Source organism: Haliaeetus albicilla, chromosome 28, assembly GCF_947461875.1.
Source record: "Haliaeetus albicilla chromosome 28, bHalAlb1.1, whole genome shotgun sequence".
In the NCBI taxonomy this organism is placed as follows: Eukaryota; Metazoa; Chordata; class Aves; order Accipitriformes; family Accipitridae; genus Haliaeetus; species Haliaeetus albicilla.
Window position 1 is genome coordinate 4,340,702 of NC_091510.1, and position 19,967 is coordinate 4,360,668.

Sequence of the window (19,967 nt, forward strand, 5' to 3'; positions counted from 1 at the left end):
TCATTTTGCCCATCCCACAGGAGGCATATTTTTGAGGGTTTAGTAGTGAATATAGAGTTTCATCTGCCTGTTGAGACCACTAAATATCTGATTTATAGATGGTAGTTTACGCAGGTTAAATTACTCTAAGGACATGACCAAATGAGAGAGAGAGAGCAAAAAAATATTTAGACAATTTTCTAATGCCTTGATCTCTTAAAATGAGTACTGTGGTTTGGGTTTTGTTTTGCTTTTCCACTTGCAAACATATGAGGTCTCCTGTGTCGAATGTTAGGCTGTTTACTACAGGATTCCAGAGCCTGTAGCCAAGCAGAGCCCACTGCTCAGGTACAGAGCTCTGGCTCAGTGCAGTGCCAGTAACCGTGGTCGGACTCCAAGGACAGCATGACTCTTGTCTGCTTCCTTTCCCACTGAGCTCCTCTTTGTTCCTTTTTTCTGTGCTGTTGCTATGACTGAATATGGTAATATGTTTATAAATCTTTTACACCAAAGTCAACCATGTGATAAAGCATATCCTTTTAGACTGTCTGAATAGAAACTTAAGAGAGAAAAAAAAAAAAAGATTCTATTTAGAAAGTTCAAAGGAGAGGGAGGGAGGCAGACAGGCTAGGAATGGAATATTGATTGCGGCTTCATTTCTAATCAAATCATATTGGTGACTAGGCTGCTAACATCTCCACAACTCTAAAAATAGGAAAATCTAATATGAGTTTAATACGTAGGAACTAGCATTAAAAGAGAATTGGCAACTAGTGTTTATATCTGTGTGCTTTTGAGAAACCCTGCATGGTTAGCTTGAATATAAGCTAAACACATGACATTTTCTGTTGATAATTTTTTTAAAAAGTTCTGAATTCAGATTACAAGCTGCCTTAAAAAGACCATCAAGCTTATTGCAGTATTTTATGGCATAATAAAATTATATGGGGAAGGTAGGTAGGGAAACACATGACTGAACTTCTGTATCCTCCTCTAAATTGTTCTGTTGTGCTGTAATGGCCAAAGAACGTGAGAAACAAACTTACTTGAGTTGGGCAGCCTGTAGCTTCATACAAAAATGTTATAATGAGATGAGTCCAACTGTTTGATTATGGTAGTGGCTCGAAAGAGGCTCTCCCAATTCTCTGTGGTTAGGTAAAGGAGGCAGTGGCTTTCAATAAGCTGAAAAATAACTCTTAAAAATGCTCTGAAGCATCTTCTGTTGTTTTCATACACATGGCAGAGAAGTCGATTGGTGAACTCTGTGACTCAGTTTGTTTCTGGAAGGTGCAAGTCATGGGTGGCGAGTGTTTGTGTGACAGCTTGACCAAGCAGAAAAGCAATAGCCTGTGCTCTTGTTTCAGAAGTGCTATCCTGGTCTAGCTAACATGAGTTATGGCTATATAAGAATCTGAAACACCTACTTGCTTAATGAAGTTTTTGATAGATATAACATGAATAACTTCTATTACCATCTCTGCTTAGGCAATATAGGTAGCTTTATGTTTCTTCATAGCATGTGAAGCTTACCAGCAATGCTGAAAGAGATTCTTGGGTAAAAGAGAGATCTATACTAATGTCTACCTTGAAAATTGTGTCTTTATCATATGTATTTATACCAGTTGACTTACCCATCACTATGGATTTAATAATGGACACCACTGAGGATGTAACAAAATCCATTCATTCTCTTTTAAGATTGTGTTTTATTAATTAAGCAAAATTATCAGTTGTTGTGTCAAGTATCCATTCAAATGAAACGTATGGATTCCATAAAATCACGTGCTTTGGAGTCTGCAGTATCCAGAATAAACACTTGTTTGTGTGACGCGATATAAATCATCATTATTATTTTAAAAAGACAGATTGTTCTTGGATGGTCTTAATTTCCTGTATCTCCTTCTATAAGACTCTTAAGAAACATTAATGCATAGACCGGCAATTTTTTTAAATCTTGGCAAGTATTGTACCAGTGTTCTGGGTTTGTGTGGTGGGGTTTTGATGGCAGGGAAGGGCCTGCAGGGCTGGCTCCTGTGAGAAGCTGCCAGAAGCTTCCCCAGCTCCCAAGTCAGACCCGCCTCTGGCCAAAGCCAAGCCCATCAGCAACAGTGGTAGCGCCTCTGGGCGAACGTATTTAAGAAGCAGAAAAACTGCTGGGGAACAGCAGCCAGAGAAGAGAGGGGTGAGAAGATGTGAGAGAAACCCTTGTGCAGATACCCAGGTCAATGAAGGAAGGGAGGAGGTGTGCTGGAGGAGGGGATGCCCCTGCAGCCCATGGTGAGATGGCAGGCTGTCCCCCCCAGCCCGTGGAGGGGAGTGGGGGAGCAGATGCCCACCTGCAGCCCAGGGAGGAGCCCACGCCGGAGCAGGGGGATGCCCCCCAAGATGGTCGGGACTCCATGGGAAAGCGAGCGCTGGAGCAGGCTGTGCCTGAAGGACTGCAGCCCATGGGAAGGACCCATGCCAGAGCAGGGGACGAGTGAGGAGTCCTCCCCCTGAGGAGGAAGGACCAGCAGAGACAGTGTGTGACAAACTGACCCCAACCCCCATTCCCTGTCCCCCTGTGCCACTGGTGGGGAAGAGGTAGAGAAAATGAGGAGTAAAGTTGAGCTGGGAAGGAGGGCAGGGTGTAGGGGAAGGTGTTTTAAGATTTGGTTTTATTTCTCATTATCCTGCTCTGATTTGATTGGTAACAAATTAAATTGATTAAGTTTTTTTCCCCAAAGTCGAATCTGTTTTACCTGTGACCATAATTGGTGAGTGATCCCTCTGTCCTTGTCTCGACCCACAAGCTTTTCTTTATATTTTCGCCTCCTCATCCTGGGGTTGGGGTGGGGGGAAGAGGAGTAGGAGTGAGCGAGCAAGTGGCCTCGTGGTGCTTTGTTGCTGGCTGGGCTTAAACCACAACAACCAGTTAGAATATATCCGGGATAAAAAGCATGATTAAACTAATTTCAGATAAAAAGATGAAGTTGCAAATATTAGATGAGCAAAAGCAAGAAGATAAGAGGAAAGATATAACTGAAAAGAAAAATGTACAAACTTGGAGTGTGAATAAGCACGTAACTGTCAGTGTAGATATTATTTCTGTAGCAAGCTATACTTGTTTTTATTTGTGTAAATTTGACTGTACTACAATATTCTAATGACAATATTAAGATTTCCTCTTCCAAAAAAATCTCAGTTTGATTAGCCAGTGGACCTCGTTTATATGAATTGACAAGTTTGCCTGTTTCGTCTTTAGAGTCTAAATTATGGTTAGTATGGCATCTGGCCATATAAACATCTTGGTAAAGTAAACCTCTCTGAACTTTAGTTATGTTTCAACAGATATTATTTGAGGAATAATTTTATCATTACCTGAGGGACATTATCGCAGAACAACAAAACATTTTTAGTATTGCCCTATTGAATTAAATAAATAATCCCTCTGACACCATCATGTCCTTTGGAGGGCTAGAATGAAACACCCAAGATATCCTTAATGATGCTGAGATCCAAGTTAAATTGTAACTCTAAAAACATTATAAAGGCCTTAATCGCCTCTGTCCTAGATGGAGTTTTAACAAAAATAAAAAACCTGAAAGGCCTTGACTATGGACAGGGCTCTATAACAATTATCCAAAGGCAAGAAAAGACAGAAAAAGCAATAGAGGCTGCAAAGCCATCATTGCTTGTCGTTTTCTAATGTGACTCTTAGTCTTGCTGTTACATTATTGGTGTTGCCTTTTTAGCCTTGCTGTCTCCTATGATAGTTCTTGACTACATCTGTGCCACACTGAGCACAATTTTGCATAAACATACTAATGTAGCAAAGAAGTTGCATGAAGTTGGTCTATAATATTTTATCAACCCTCTCAATTACAGTATCTAAGATAAGGGGTTTTAATTTCACTGTATTAAATGACTTTTAGATTAGGAACATGGTTTTAGCAGATTAGGAAAGACCAACTTGAACACGTTTTTCTTCTATTGAATCTATTCTGCTCTATGCAATTTAATGTGCTGTGCAACTGTACAGTTTCTGAGCATTTTCCAGTAGTCCGTTAAACAAAGTCACTATGGTTTGTTGCCCATGATTCTCATCTCTCAGTCCTGCATTTGGGAATGGTTTTTGCATTGGATGGCAGAGAGAAAGGAGCAGGTTTTTCATTTGGTTTTTGTTTGGTTTGGTTTTTTATTTAGTACATGAGCACTGAATTTGTGTCTAAATTTTGTGCATAATGTGCATTCCTCTGTGTATTTATACTACATGAAGAGATGTTCACCCAATGTGCCCTATAGTTGGAATAGAAGGCATTGAGCTTTGTAATGAGCCTTTAGTATCTGCAGCGGTTCATTCCACCCTTGACATTTTAGTTCTGGCCAAACAGAGATAGATGTATTTTCAGTTTGCAAATATCTCTGAGAGGAAAAGGCTGCTTTCATTTGCCGTTACTACCCTGGCAATACATAACGATTACTACTCAAGCTTGTTCAAAATTACATCAGAGGCTTTGTACCATACTCTCAAAATGTTGTGAATCCCCGTTAAAGGCAGTTGTTTAAAAAATAGTTTCTTTCTTTATCCCCAAAACTTAACAAAACTGTTAATTCACAATTTTTTTACAAGTAATATGGTGATGTAACTATAATTTAACCTAGTTTATCTTCCAGAATTGTCTGAATTGCCATCTCAAAGTAATTCAGTTTAATAAATATCACTAATTGGGGAAGTGTGTTCTCAGGATAGGAATATTTTTAAGACTAGACAAAAATTTTACTTTAGGGTTTTATTACTCTCTAATTGGGTGAGTCTCTGATTTTTCTTTGCAGTTAGACAAGCTTTCTGCATTTTGGGTTTTTAATTAATTGATGTTCTCTTATTGACTTGTGGAACTTCTCTACAATGCAGTTTCTTTTATGGGTTGAGAACTGCTGTAATGTGCATTAGTATTTGAAGCATATGGTATATACAAAAATTTGAAAGAAAAAGGAAAAAATGGAGTATGGAGATGACCCATCACTAAGTACAAATAGTATCAATTTTATTGAACTAAAATAACCTACAACAGTCTTAGCTGAACTTGGTTCAGAGAGAAAAGACTGATAGGAAAGTTTTTAAAATATTTTTTTAAAAACCAAACCCTCAGCCTCTTATAGGAATGATTCATGCCAGTACAAACTCATAAGCATATTAAAAGATTGTGTGAGAAACTATTCAAAATCATGTGCTATAGACAGTGTTTTAATGTACAGTTATTCCTTCAAGACACTTAACCGAAGAGTTTATTTAAAATTTTTTGTAGGCTTCTAAAAGGATTTTTGTCCTTTGCAACTAACAAATAGGAAATTGGTGCACATACAGAACGTATTTCTGGAGTTCACTCTGATGTGTTATTATGTGCATGTGGAGCATCTTCAAAAAGGAGGATTCAGGGAGATCTGCTTGTAGAGGCACACTCGTCTTCAGAATGTATGCTATTTGTGTCTTTTTTTTTTTTTCTGGGAAAGTCATCTTTTTTGTGAACTCATATTTATTTGTAACTATTTGAATTGATTGTTAGGGTGTAAACTTAAAATACCGTGCCAAGCGGAGGTTCTCGGAAGGTGCACATAAGCTGAAACACTGCTTTATTTTTTTGTATGTATATGAGATTTTCTGTGGACTTGTACTTGCTTATAATAATAATAATTTCATGTGTATTTGTAAAAATATTTATAAAAACATTTATATATGTGTACATTTATATAAATAAGAAGATAGTAAGCATACAAATAATATTTGAAGACATTTTCTCCAGAATAAGGAGAATTGTTACAGTTGCTCTCAAGGAGATTTGATTAGTTGTATTCATAAATAGAAAGCGTTGCCTGTGACCCAGTTTAGTAGCATGGTCACAACAGCAGAAAACCTTGTTCCATTATATTTTTACTTCTCAAAACAATGTTATTTATATTAATTTGGGGGACAATGTTTCATTTTCTTCCAGGAGGAGGATATGCAGAGAGTACTGCCTGAGCAGGAAACTGTGGTTCTGTTGCCTAATGCTTTATATTGCCCCTTCAGTGAAGAGAAAGGAAAAGATTTTTTCTATTTTAGAGAGAAACATAAATAAGAAAATGCTTTAAAGTTCTGTTGTTGTGGTGTTCAGGAGGTAGAGGGTTAAATCCATTGAATCTGCAGAGAATTTTGGCACCTACTGCACTGCAATTAAGATGTTTTCTCCAGAGTTTATTCAGAGCAGTATTAATCAGTTATGTATAGTAGCTTAAAATACAATTATTGCAGCAGTATTTTTTGAATAACAAATGACCTGTATAATAATGCATCTGTGTGATTCCAGTTTTAGTTGTCCTTATCTTGCACAATGAAATACAGTTTTGTTAATAAAAATAATTTAAAACTTTTTTTTTAATTAGGCTTTAAAATAAAACCTTTCATCTCTCCTTTCTTTCTTTTCTGGGCTTGTCTTCTTTCTTTTTTTTTTTCTTCCTTTCAGTATATGTAGATCATGAAGTATGGCCAAAGTTTTTGATTTTTTGTGGCCCAGTCTCCCTGCAGTTCTCTGTCTTTGGGCTTATTTCTGGTATTAGCTACAAATACAAGTCTTGGATATCAGGTGTGGAATGAAAAAATGTACTCATATGTGTAATGAGGCACGTAGTGAAAGTTTGCTTGTGTATATAAGTAACTAAGCTTTAAAAAATAAAGTTGCCTTGTCAAGAGATGTACTAGTTATTACAGAGAGGTAAATAAAATGCTCTTCAAAATGGAGATCCTTTCCTAGAGAGCATCCTGAAGTATAAGGGCAGGGGTGGGGAGAAGGAGAGGGGGAGGAGAGAGAAAGGAGAGATCTTGTGGTGTTCAGCACACTTCCAAGTTCAAATGTGTTTGTTTGCTGCTGGCACCTGGAAGGAGGGCTACCAGGCATTGAACTTAGTGGACAAGCAAAGCCTAGAGCTCCTAATACCTAAAAGTTAGAGAGGGGAGGGATATCAGGTATGTGTGAAGTTGTCTTAAAGAGGGATCAAAGCCACAGCTGTAAGCCTTCCAGTAGTTCTGTAATAGTGAAAAATGACATCTAAGCTGCTCATTAGGCAGCCTGTGGTTGTTAGTCACGCAATGTAGTGAAGCAGAGCTTCTCTTTTGATTAGGCCTTCATATCAAAAAATGAACTAAAAGTCCTGTGTGTAGGCAGAACTGCTGATGTAACAGAAATGTATTTTTGAGATTTTATTTTATCAGCCCAGTATGGAGAGAAGGGGGGAAAAAAGGGAGAAGTAAGCAAGCTCCTTTGAATAAGTGACTCAGTTCATGTACAGGACAAGATGTGATTGTTTATATGCTCAGGATGTGCTGCTGCAGCATTAACGCAAATGAAAAGATCTTATGTGTGATGGAGCTATTGTTCTCCTGTTTATAAATGGAAGTTTTGCAATGGTTAAAACAAATAAAAACCCCATGACTTGGGTCTTTTGCCTATGATGGCCAGTCTATCTGGATTTGGAATGTTTTATCTCTGAATGGTAGTACTTCAAAAATGCCCTGCTACTGTAAAGTCTGAATGTTCCTGTTACAAAATAGGTTTTATATAAGTGTTGCCAGCTCAAAGCAATAAAGTAATGAATTAGACTTTCTAAAATCAGTTGTGGGTTTAATTTTTGTAGATCTGTAAATCATATATTTAAAATTTCCTTAATATTGTCTGTATTTTGGGGGAAGTAGGACTTGGTTGTTGACTATTAAGTTACATGTGGGAGTTATTTCTCTGTAACTGAGGGCAAGAAACTTAGTAATATTCCCCAGAAATCTCTTGTATGATTGTACATTTCTAGGAGCTGGGATTTCGGGAAATGCTTAGACAATCTGAATAGCAATGAAATTAAAAGAGTTGACTGTGAAACAGAAGGAACTGGGTGGAGGGAGCAGGTAACCTGTTGTAGCTTTATCAACATGGAATAGATAATTTGTGATGTGAAGTTAGACAATGGAGTGATACGAAGAAAAGCACACTCTAAATCACAAGTGGTGGGAAATCAGAAGCATATGCTGTAACTATGAGAGGTGGTTTGTCATAGCGGGGATGTGGCTGGCTTTTTATCGAATTCTCATTCATAGAAAAGGATTTAATAACTGAAAATGTATAGCAGCTGGCTTCTCACAGAGTGTTTCACAGTATTCTGGAAAATTTCATTCTTGCCACCTATTTGAACATCTATTGGAAAAAAAAGCTTATTATTGAATCGGAGGGGAATAAAATCCATAAAAGCTGGGGGGATAGGGAAGAAAAGCACTTATTAGAAACACTAAAAGTGAGTTGAACAATTAGTCTAGAAGAAGAGATACAGAATGTCTTGCATCACCCTTCAAAAATATGCTATGCCCATACTGATTCATAGTATTTTGAGGGGTTTGTGTCAGGTGAAAGGCACTCTCCTTCAGGGGGAGTGCAGGCTTCTCATAAGCACTTCCCGATGGAACCACACGTGTAGCACTTGAGGCTCCCAAGTATTTCCTTATATTGCTATGGAAACGTGAGACAGAAGGAGTATACACATAAAAGTGACATTTATTTTGATTCAAGAAGTTAGGAGACAGTATTTTAATGACTCCTTCTTAATTAATGGTACTTACCTAAAGTGTGGGACTGATCTGAAGCAAAATAATTAACTGTGGGGTGTGGAGCCTACCTCTGGCCTGCTTAAGAAACTTACTGTTTTCCCTAGCCAGGACAGTGAATTTTTTTTTTTTTTTTTTTTTTACATGACTGCTGGACAGTAAATGGAAAGTAGCTAGCTTGCTTTTATGAAGACCTGTTGAAGTTTGCAGCGTCTACGCACAGAAGTTGTTTGTATTGGAACTGGTTTGCTCATGTCAGTTTTGTGCTGTGGAACAACCTGGAAACAGGACTGAGTGCGAGCTGTGACATAGGAGACTTTTCAGTGGATGTTGTTGGGTTTTGATGAAGCTGGTATTGGCAATGAAGCAGAAAACTGCCTCTTCCCCCCATTGTTCTCTTCTCCCATTGTTGGTTTAATCTGAAACAGTACCATATCTGAAGACTTATTTACACACAAGCAGTGACCTAGCTAATTTGGCCTTAGTTCGGTCTTTAATTAGAAATTAGATAAAAGGTTATTTCTGGGATACTCCTAGTTTGAACTGGGCATGTCCATAGGATTCAAGGCAAAAAAATGTTGGTGTGAACTTGGCTGTTTGGGTTGCAAATTATACATAGCTATGTGGCATTGACTGAATTAGACCAACAGAGTAAAAGCTGTCTTTCTAGTAACACCAGAACTTATGTGTATCTGCTTTCTTTGTAGTTACTTTCTACAGAGTTTGTTTTAAAGCAGTTTAAACTTTTTTTTTTTAATTAAAATTACAAGCACATTTACATCTTTCTTGAGGTGCCTGTGCTTACAGTCTCAGCTCTGTGGTGCTGATAAAAAGAATTAAAATGGACGGAAAGGTCAAACTGACTCTGAGGAGGAGTGGGTTCCGTATCTGAGCTCTTGCCTAAGTTGCTTAGTATAACAACTGAATTTTTATTATTACCGGACCATGTTGGCATAGTGGGGAAAATTTTCAAAAGCTCTACAGACTAGTCTGCCTCTGTGTGATGCCTTACTCATGAAATGGCCTTGAAGCTCCCCAGCCTTTGAATATTGAAGTGCAGATACCTGCCAAAGTGTATCTGGGATTATCTTTGACTATCACTTGGAACAAACCCCTAATGTGTGTTAGTGAGATGCCTAACAGCTTTAATGTTTGTCTTTTTGATAGGTGATAGAGAAACTGTAGATGGTAAAAGAATCACCTTCTGTTATTTGACTCCATCAGCGTTTGCTAGGTGGTTTCAGACAAATCACCCTGGATCTCTGACTTCCCTGGTAAAAAGCAGAAGCAGCATTTGCTGTCTCCCTCCATTCCTCTATTCTCAACCCTCTGCACGATTATTGGTATGATGTTCTGAGTGTAGATACTTCCAGATACTACTATTAAGTAGCTCTTCAACAAAAAAACATGAGCAGAAGATGTTTTGCTGTAACATACTGTACAGCAATTTTGGGGGCTGATTTTATATAACTAAAACCTTTTATGATGATTAAGCACTGTTTTAAGCCTTCCATGAAATATTCTTTCCTGTGGATTTTAGGAGCAGTGAATTTGAAAGAGATGGTAAAACTCTCCCCAAACACATTTCTGCTTTGCAATGTGCTGAAAAAGGAATAAAACCTCCTCTGCATGCTCTTTTACCCATTGGAAACCCCTGTGCTTCTAGTATATGTATATTTCTTGACAAAAAGATAATTACTCCTGGTTGTTTTTGTTGCTATTGCTAAACCCTAAAAGCTTTAAAGCTGCCTTAATCCCATCTTCTATGTTTCTTACGGGATTCGTTTTCTAAGCACTAGTCAGATACCCCTCATAAAGTCTTGCAAGATAGGCTTAAATTATCATCATAAGCTTTTGTTTAGCTTGCACAGCTATGGCTGGTGATGGTAATGAGGCTGTTTGGGGAAAGAAAAAAAAAAAAAAACCAACCTTGAACCACCTTTAAACCGAGCCTATTTGAGTAAATAATCACTGTGTCTTCATAGTTTGCTTCTGTTAGCGAGGCAATGCAAAGATGTGTGCTTTCTGGATCCTGATGCGTATATGCAGTTCAATGACTCTGTCTTGCAAATGCTTTTTCTCTGTGCTTCTTTCAGCCACTTCTTAAAAGAGTATGACAAATCTATGAAATAAACAGTAGAGTTCAGTTTGACACCTAAACATAGCTGGCTGAGCTCTTACTTGTCGGTGGAGAGCTACTGACACAGTCAGTGGAACGGAGGAAGTGATTCATCTGAGCAGCCAGGAGTTGTGTGCTTGAGGGTGGGCTGCATGCTCTCTATGCTCTATTCACTGTCGATTTCTTTCTCTCAAATGGATCCCATGCAGGATCTTTGGGAAGAAATAACCTTCTATGTCTGCTTTACGTTTTGCAACCAGAGAATATAATGGCCAACCTATACACGCTGTTACACGTGTTCTTCCCCGTTCAGCAGTTCCTGTCTATATGAAGCCCCTTTCCATCAGTCTTACCTGTGGCATTTCGGCACATGGGTCCTTTTGTGCTCTGGGCTGATTGTTAGCGTGACCTGCAAATCTGAGCTTTGGGTTGCTTTTGCAGGCGGTAAGTGAGAAAATGTGGATCATTATGATGCCAATAAAATACCTATCCTTGCTTCTGTGACTGGGTTGATCTGAATGTTTCTTTATGAATGGCAAGTTTCCTTTTACCCAGCCCTCCACTTTGCCATTTAAGATGGAAAGTACACCTGCCAATTCATGCGTAACGAAGGGTTCCTAGCAATGTGCCTGCGTTCATTGCACCAAGCAGTTATTCTGTTATCCCTTTCGAAGCTGTGGACTTTGGCTTGGGATGGGCTGCATGAACAGCCTGGCCATGCAGCCGGGGATCTGCATGGCTCCTTGGAAGAAGGGGGGTTGGGGCAGAAGGAAGTTGCTTTACCTCTGAGAGGTACCTATCTAGTCATCTGCGGTGTCTGGCTCTGGTGCAGGCAGAGAGCCTGAATTGCTGCACTTGTAAATCACTGCTCTTAAAAGCTAGTCTTTGAGCTGCACAAACATTACAGTTAGTTCTCAGCTGCGTTGTAGCAAAGTGTATATATAAGCAGCTTCATAAAATGCAGTGGTCTCTCCAAGCCCCAGATTCTTCTTTCAAGCTAACATCAGCTATGGCTATCCCAGTAACCTGTTTTTCCCCTTTTTTTCCCTAGAAGCCAGATCCAGGGCATGTCTCTGTTATGTACTCAGGCTCTGGGCTAGTGCTTTGTCTTCCTTGTGTTACCACTTGTTTCAGGACTGCTTCCTCTCATCTATTGGTAATCCCCAGCTCCCTATTAATTGTTATCGTAATAGGAGAGATGTATGATGGTTCAATTCTTTTTTCTTTAAGTGCTTCTTACTTCCAAAAATATGGCTGGTCCCTTTTTGGCTATTGGGGCCACTACTGTGTGTATATATTTTTTTCTCTTGGCAACCATAATGAAAATATTAAAAAACAAATCAAGCTCTCAATAACTTCTTGATTATTAACAGCTTGGCACCCTTGTAAGGCACTGGTGACCCCAGAGTCACAGAAAGAACAATAGCGTGGATGGCATTCATCATCTCTTCCCATAGCATAGTTGTAAGAGCACTTACATAGTTTGAGAGGGATGCATGTTCAGTCTCCTGCATGTGGGAGGATTTCAGCCCACATCACAGGAGAGCACGCCAGTCCCTGCAGGGATGAGGTAGCATCTCGGACTCCTATGGATGGTCTTCTGCTCAGTATAAGAACTGGGCATTGGATACAGCAGGAAGAGCAAGTTACACTTACAGTGCTTCAGGAAGGAGCATTAGTGACTAACGCAGAGGGTAATTCTTCTCATCTCAAGATGAGACTGTTGCAGCAAGGAGGATTTGGGGTAGGATTTGAAGTTGGACCTCTGGTGTCTTGGGGTAACATTAGTGTTGAGCTATAAAGCAATCATAAATGGATCTTTGTCAAACCATTCTACCTCATCAAGGTAGAAGACAGGTGATAGGCCACTTGTTTAGAGATACCTGGGTCCTCCAGTGTCTGCTTGCTTCTGATTTAAAAACCCAAAAATACCCAACTGACCAAACGGGGGGAAAAAAAAAAACCCAACACCCCCCCCCCAAACAAACAAACAAACAAGAACACCCCCCCCCCCCCAAAAAAAAAACCAAACCCCAAAACAAACCACCAACAAAAAAGTGTATTACATCAACAGAAGACTTCGAGAGCCTCTGTTGCCTGACCCAACCTTGCAACATGATGGCAAGAGGACACCTGCCATTTTGGCCAAATACAGTCAGACAGAGGAACGTGTTGGATATGACTGTTCTGTACCCTTGGTGAGCTCTCAATGTCGTAACCTAAAAAAACTAGTCCTAGCAATGTTTTGTGAATTTAGACAGAATTCATTTCTAAACTTCACTGAATTTGAACTGGCCCTGTGATTGGTTTTACTCGTTTCAGAAGTAGATTTGCCACATGCTAATTGATTTCCTCAGCTCCAAAAGCAATGCAGCTTTCAGCAGACGTATTGCCCCAACATTATTGTTCTTTTTATCTCTGTTGCTGTTGTGACCTTGAAGTTCCAGGAAGGCACAGGGTGCATGGTGATGATAGACCTTGCTGACCGCTAGAGAGTCCAGTGAGGGAGGGGACATAAGGGAGAAGGGATCTGGTTTGGGCTTCTATCCAATTATTATTACAATATATTTTTAGACTATTTTGTACTAAGGAAGTAAACACTTAATGCTGTGTAAAGGTTAGAGAGACCCACCCATTCTTGGAATTATGTACAGCTTGTCCTGAGTGACATCAGTGATGGATCTGTCTTGTGTGTACATGCAATTTGGTGATTTATGACAGTATAATTTTGTGCCAAAGCTTATTCAAAAATGTCTTGAGTTGTTTCAGGAAACTATTGTTTTATACTGAGCTTTTTCTCTTTACTGAATTTGTCCAGACACAGTAAATCCATTTAAATAAATATTTGCCATATGGGGTACAGATCTTGTATCTAAGCTTTTTAGCCATTTGCCTTGATTGCTTTTCATTGCTGTATGAGCCTTTGGAAAGATACAGGTATCCTATGTCAAACTATTTTTGTTTATATTAAATGCATATTTTAGCTACCACAATAATATTATGAGTGTTACCACTTTTAAAAAGTGATCTGTAAAAGCATTTTTTCCCATTAGTTATATTTCTAAGACTTGTTCAATTAAAAAAAAAAATCAATAAAAATGGAAGTTAGATTTCACACTTGTGATTTTTGTCACTGTCGTGGTTTAGGCTCAGATGGCAACTAAGCACCACAGGGCTGCTCGCTCGCTCCTCCCCTCTGTGCCCCCCCCCCCCCCCCCCCCCCCGCCGCAGTGGGATGGGGAGGAGAACTGGAAGAAAAAGGTAAAAACTCATTGGTTGAGATAAGGACAGTTTAACAGGACAACACAAGGAGAGAAGAAATAATAGTAACAATAATACTAATAAAAGAATATATTGAGTGAGTGATGCACAATGCAGTTGCTCACCACCCTGGAGTCTGATGCTCAGCCCATTCCGGAGCTGCAATCCTTCCTCCCTCCCTGCGCCCCCCCACCCTCTCCCAAGTTATATACTGAGCATGATGTCGCACAGTGTCGAATATCCCCTTGGCTAGTTCAGGTCAGCTGTCCTGGCTGTGTGTTGCCTCCCGGCTTCTTGTGAAAATTAACTCTATCCCAGCCAAACCCAGGACAGTCACTCTTTAAATTAGGTATCACCTGAATATAGAATGCCATCCATGTGAGTCATATCCGTGCAAATACTAAAATGACATCTCATCAATAAAGTAGATTTTCAGTGAAGCACACATGACTGATGATATTAAATCATATACAAATTTTATATATTTATAAAAATTGCTTACACCTCTATTAAGCATATGTCAATATAAATTATTTTTAACAAACTGGTAAAGTGCAAAGCTATTAGGCCACAGCACTGGTTTAATCCTCGGAATAGAGTCCAAGGCTTAAAGGTCACCATTAACCAATATTCTCCAGAAGCAATTGTCAACTCCAGAAGTCTTCAGTTTGCATTTTTCAAGTGTCCATTTTTCTTAGAGGTTGGTGAATGTGAACTTTTATGTTACCTGGTTTGCACCCTGAGCAGTGCAGTAGCAAAAGAAAAAAAAAAAGGAAAGGAAAAAAGAAAAAAAAGTACTGTAATCCTCAGTAATATAAGGATAAGAATATAAAGTACGAGTAGAGATGATCTTGTCTCTGAAATGGTCAGGTACAGATCCAATTTTATGGCTGTATTACCCCCTCTGTATTTGTAAACCCATCATAGTAGACACAGGGTGAGAATAGTTCTCCTGATCAATCTGTGCATGATGCATGTCATTAACAGTAGGACACCATGTCTGATTCCTGAGCCTGTATTTTAAGGGCAATACAGGAATACTGGAGAGAATTTCCAGGAGGGCTACCAAAATTGTACAAGGATGGGAAAACAAACCTCACAGCAATGGTTAATGATGTTTTTGGGTTTTTTAATCAAGAAAAAGATTGAATGGTCATCACCGCACATTTATGTGCGCATAGGTTGTGCTGCAAGATCTTTGGTGTTATAGACGATAATAAATACTGTAGTTGGAAATCAAACTTTTAACATGGTATCTCAGGCATTTTGAAGCAAAAAGTAGTTAAAGCATTTGACAAATGCATTGGTCAGCTTCTGCCTTGTCTTCTGCAATGGTCTTGCCTGAGCAATTGTATTAGTTCCCTCTGGTGTTAAAGCTCTGAAAACCCATCATGGCTAGAGCGTTTGTTTAAGTAGTCTCTATAGACATGATGTTGTGGCAGCTTTAATGAAATGTACCTCCTATGTCACAGAGGCTAGGACAAGATGATAATAGGGATGGAGCTATTTTGCTTAGATCATTCTTGTCTCATGGCTCCCATGTGACTTTGACTTTATATGAGGAAATACTTTTTATGTTTTGTGTCAGACTATCTTGCCTTTCAGTTGAGAAAGGTGAATAATCTGTTGTGTTTGTGTTGTGACCAAGTTGCCTGATTGGTTTTGTTATGCTTGAGAGCATTGTTAATGTGTACTGAGTGAATGCAGTTTTCTCTCCTGAGTTTCTTTTTCTGTAAATCCCACTCAGTGAATTTGCTATTAAAACAGACTTAGCTACAGCAGATCAAGTTGTTGAGCATCTTCATCAAGCATGGAAATTCAAATGCAGGTCAATTATTTCTCTACGCTCTCTGCGCTAAAAACTAGCAGCTGCTTCCTGCTGAAGTATACAGTAAATTTCCAAGAACTTTCAGCTAGTTGTGGAAAAACTTTGAATTGTGTGACAGATTTGCATGGGAGGAGCATGTATCAAAAAAGGACTTTAACCTGGTAGAATATACTGAACATTATAACACTGCTGTAGAGGGGAAAATTCTGTTTATGCCTCTGTCAGTGTTTGACCATTTCTAAGAGAAAAATGGCATGATTATCCATCATGATCTTTTTGAAACTCTTAATAATGGACAATATATTTGGGAACCTTTTCTAACTAGGCATTGTTCTGGTTTTGTGAATAACTGTAAATGATTTTGAAAAACTATGTACTTGAATAATTTTCACTCTAATTCATCTTTCTGCTTTTTTAAGAAAGACAGGCAGTTCCTTGGGCTGTTTATCAACCTAGGGAAGTCAAGAAAAATGCTTCTTAATTTCAAAGAAAAGTTCATTTTATTTCGCTACTATAAGCTACTTTAAATTGTGTACTTGTTATAATTACATGCAGAAAAGGAAACTGGAAGTTATATTTTAAAAAAGTAAAATTCAAATTCCATTTATCTCCTTTTTTTTTTCCTCTTTATTTTCCCTCTCAGGTGGAAAGACATGACATGAATACCCTGAGTTTACCGCTTAACATTCGCCGTGGAGGCTCTGACACCAACCTGAACTTTGATGTACCAGATGGGGTCCTAGAGTTTCACAAAGTCAAACTCAATGCAGATAGCTTGAAACAGAAAATCCTCAAGGTTACAGAACAAATCAAAGTTGAACAAACAGCTCGAGATGGAAACGTGGCTGAGTATTTGAAACTGGTAAACAGTGCAGACAAGCAACAGGCTGGGCGCATTAAACAAGTCTTTGAGAAAAAGAACCAGAAATCTGCCCACTCCATTGCCCAGCTGCAGAAGAAATTGGAACAGTATCACAAAAAGCTCAAGGATATTGAACAAAATGGATCTTCCAAAACTACTAAGGATACTTCCAAAGATAACTTGAAAGATAGTCAGCATGGAAAGTCTCGTACCTCTGGGCATGGAACAGAGAGTGGCAAGTCGGGTGTGCCGGGTGTATCTTTGACACCACCTGTCTTTGTTTTCAGCAAGTCTAGAGAGTTTGCAAACCTGATCCGAAACAAATTTGGTAGTGCAGACAACATTGCTCATCTCAAAAATACCTTGGATGAATTTCGGCCAGAAACGAGTTCTAGAACGTATGGGGGCAGTGCCACCATTGTTGCCAAACCAAAATATGTTAGTGATGATGAATGCTCAAGTGGAACCTCTGGCTCAGCAGATAGTAATGGAAATACTTCCTTTGGTCCTGCCGTGGCAAGTACCCTGGACAGCCAAGGAAAGCTTTCCATGATTTTGGAGGAACTAAGGGAAATCAAGGAGACACAGTCCCAATTAGCTGATGATATTGAGAATTTAAAAACACAATTTAAAAGAGACTATGGCTTTATTTCTCAGATGTTACAAGAGGAAAGATATAGGTATTTTTTTCAACTGTTCTCTTGAAATTACTTTTGAATGGGTATAGAAGCTATTTGGAAAGTGTAAATGTGGGTGTGTGCTTGTGTGTGTGATATTTCAGAAGCAGGAGGAAAAAATAGTTCCAATCAATATCTCTTACCAAGATGTTCCACTCCTTCCAATAATTGAAAATACATGTAGAACATTAATATTTCCTATCAAATAATGTGGTAGTTCTTTGCCTTTTGTCGAAGGCTTGTCAGAAAATTCTCTCATCTGACATAGCGTATTATGTGAATACTGCGTATAGGAGATGCCAATTGTTTTGTAACTGGTGGAAGGATTCTGATTTATTGTGACTTGAAAATGCTAATCAGTCTACGGTGCAGCAGAGCTGATTTACAGCTGATAAATATACCCTTTAGTCCCAAATACCTTGTCCAAATACTTCTCAGACACATTCCTATCTTGTGGATGCGATGTCACTTTGTACCCTGATGTAACACGCGGCTGTGAAATGTAGTATTAAGTGCTGTAGCGCAACTTCCTCTTGCATTTGGTACTTGGCAATTAATTCCTTTATCATCCACTGTGGGAAGTGAGATGTGTTCTACAGAGGGCTTGCACCTGCTGTACCTATATCCCATTTGTCATATTGCTTGTTAAAGTAAGTGTTGATTCTTGAAGTCTTTACTATGCTAATGGGCAAAAACTCAGTAGGAAATACAATATTTAATGTTTCCTTTTGTACAGTTCTTAAAATACAAGGGAAGGCTGGATACCAGGTGGTAATGTGGGGGAGGAAAGAACAGAGCAAATGGCCTACTGAGCTCAGGACTTGGTTTCAGGAGAAGGCAGAGCAGCCTCTTCTGACAGCTCGCTGCCATTAAGATCTTAAGCCTCCTGCCACCATTTCCACAGCTAGACAATTTTGCCTCCATCATTTTTGTGCCAACTGCAGTGTTTGCCTGTTGTTGTAACTTGATTTAACACAAAATCACCAAAAAAATTTTCTAGTTTCCTGAAGGTTTAGTCGAACTGGTTTTCCAGGCAGCGACGTGCCAAAACAGGCTGTGCATGAATGGCAAGACCTTGCAGTTGTGTTTGAGAGGGGATCCAGGGAACATATTTTTCCCTTCACTAGTGGCGAGCTGTTAACTGGCTCAGGCTTACATATGAAACCATATCTTCTTGTCTAAATGAAGAGTGAGAAATGGAAAAATGTAAGTTGGATACCCTTAGGCACTGTTTATGGTTCATATAATTTGCCAATGATGTACAAATATTTGCTTTTTAACACCCACTGCCAGCAAGAAACACTCAGAAAAGGCTTTTAGTTTGCTGAATAAATGCTTATGGAGAGTTTCCAAAGTTTTTACTGATTTCTCTATGTGCTCTGTAATGCTAGTCAGATGAATCCATAGCACACTGAAAACTGCCTTTTAAAATGTGTAATTGTTTTCATGATTTAGCATTACTTGAATAGAAGGCACTAAATTTAGACCTTTTTTCCTAATAAGATATGAAAGATTGGAAGACCAGTTAAATGATCTCACTGATCTTCATCAACATGAGACAGCAAACTTGAAACAAGAGCTAGCCAGCATAGAGGAGAAAGTGGCGTATCAGGCATATGAGCGATCACGTGATGTTCAGGTACTTTTTTTTTTTCCCTTATCATCAACTTCTGACGTTTTGTGGAAATCTTGTGGTGAAAAACACTTGCATCTTTCTACATCTTTGTATATAAGGAAACTGGGGAATTATTTAAGCCCATGTTTTGTCTGTTTTAAGGTGAAAACCCAGCATGTTTAAATTGGTGATGGTCTCCTTTTGTTTCAATGGATTCAGAATGTTATCTGCTGGAACTGATGATACGTCCTAGGCAGACTCGTGGGTGAAGAATGGCCTGTTTTAATTTCTTGCACCAGAGGAGGAGGGAATTGAGTCTCCTTGTATTGTGTAAAATGCCACTTTTGACAATGTTGTAACACAAACCTCTTGCTCAGACTTTCTCTGATATGTAGTCATATCACTGGCAAGGTTTATTATAAATGGAGTTTAAGGTCATAAGTGAGAGAGCTAATTGATAAATAGACTTGTAGATTTGCCAGTTATAACTTAAGAGTTCTAATCCATGGTCACAATGGCCCCTATAATCAACGCTGTAGGGTGTGTTCACCTCGGTGATCAGTTGTAGTCATGTCTGACTTCAATCAAAAGCCAGTAATAATGTCTACAAGTTTGTCCTGACAGCATGTAGTTACATACTTGAGTATTTATATACAATATAAGCATTTATATAATACATAATATTTCTACCCAAAGTCTGAGCAAGTGGTGAAAAATGGTGAAAACATTGTTTTGCCTTACTTTGGGTTTAAATTCACTAACAACTAAGGAATCCTCAAAGACTGTCTTCATATTGACTCAGATGGTAAAAAAAAAAACCAACCACAAAACCCCCACCAAAACCAAAACCCCTGTCCTGTACACCCCTGTGCTCACATTTCTAACATAGAGCGTGCAAGCAGGAGGATGATCACACCGTTTCCTGATTGGTGTGAGAGTTAGGAAACTCCAGGGAACAGAGTGGCAAAGGGATAGTACTGAATGTAGGCATATAATAGGTTCCTTTGTAGGTTTAAAGAAGAGA

The 19,967-nt window shown here is 38.9% G+C and overlaps 1 protein-coding gene across 2 annotated transcripts in view; it reads left to right on the top strand.

Annotated features, from left to right (window-relative positions):
* TMCC3 (transmembrane and coiled-coil domain family 3) overlaps nt 1-19,967 on the top strand; it is a 127,217-nt gene that overhangs the window by 103,915 nt on the left and 3,335 nt on the right. For both annotated transcript variants that reach the window (XM_069773678.1, XM_069773677.1), the window contains exons 2-3: nt 16,433-17,331; nt 18,832-18,967. In XM_069773678.1, coding sequence (XP_069629779.1) covers nt 16,448-17,331; nt 18,832-18,967 — 1,020 coding nt within the window. In that variant the 5' untranslated portion in view covers nt 16,433-16,447. The remainder of the gene's footprint in view (nt 1-16,432; nt 17,332-18,831; nt 18,968-19,967) is intronic.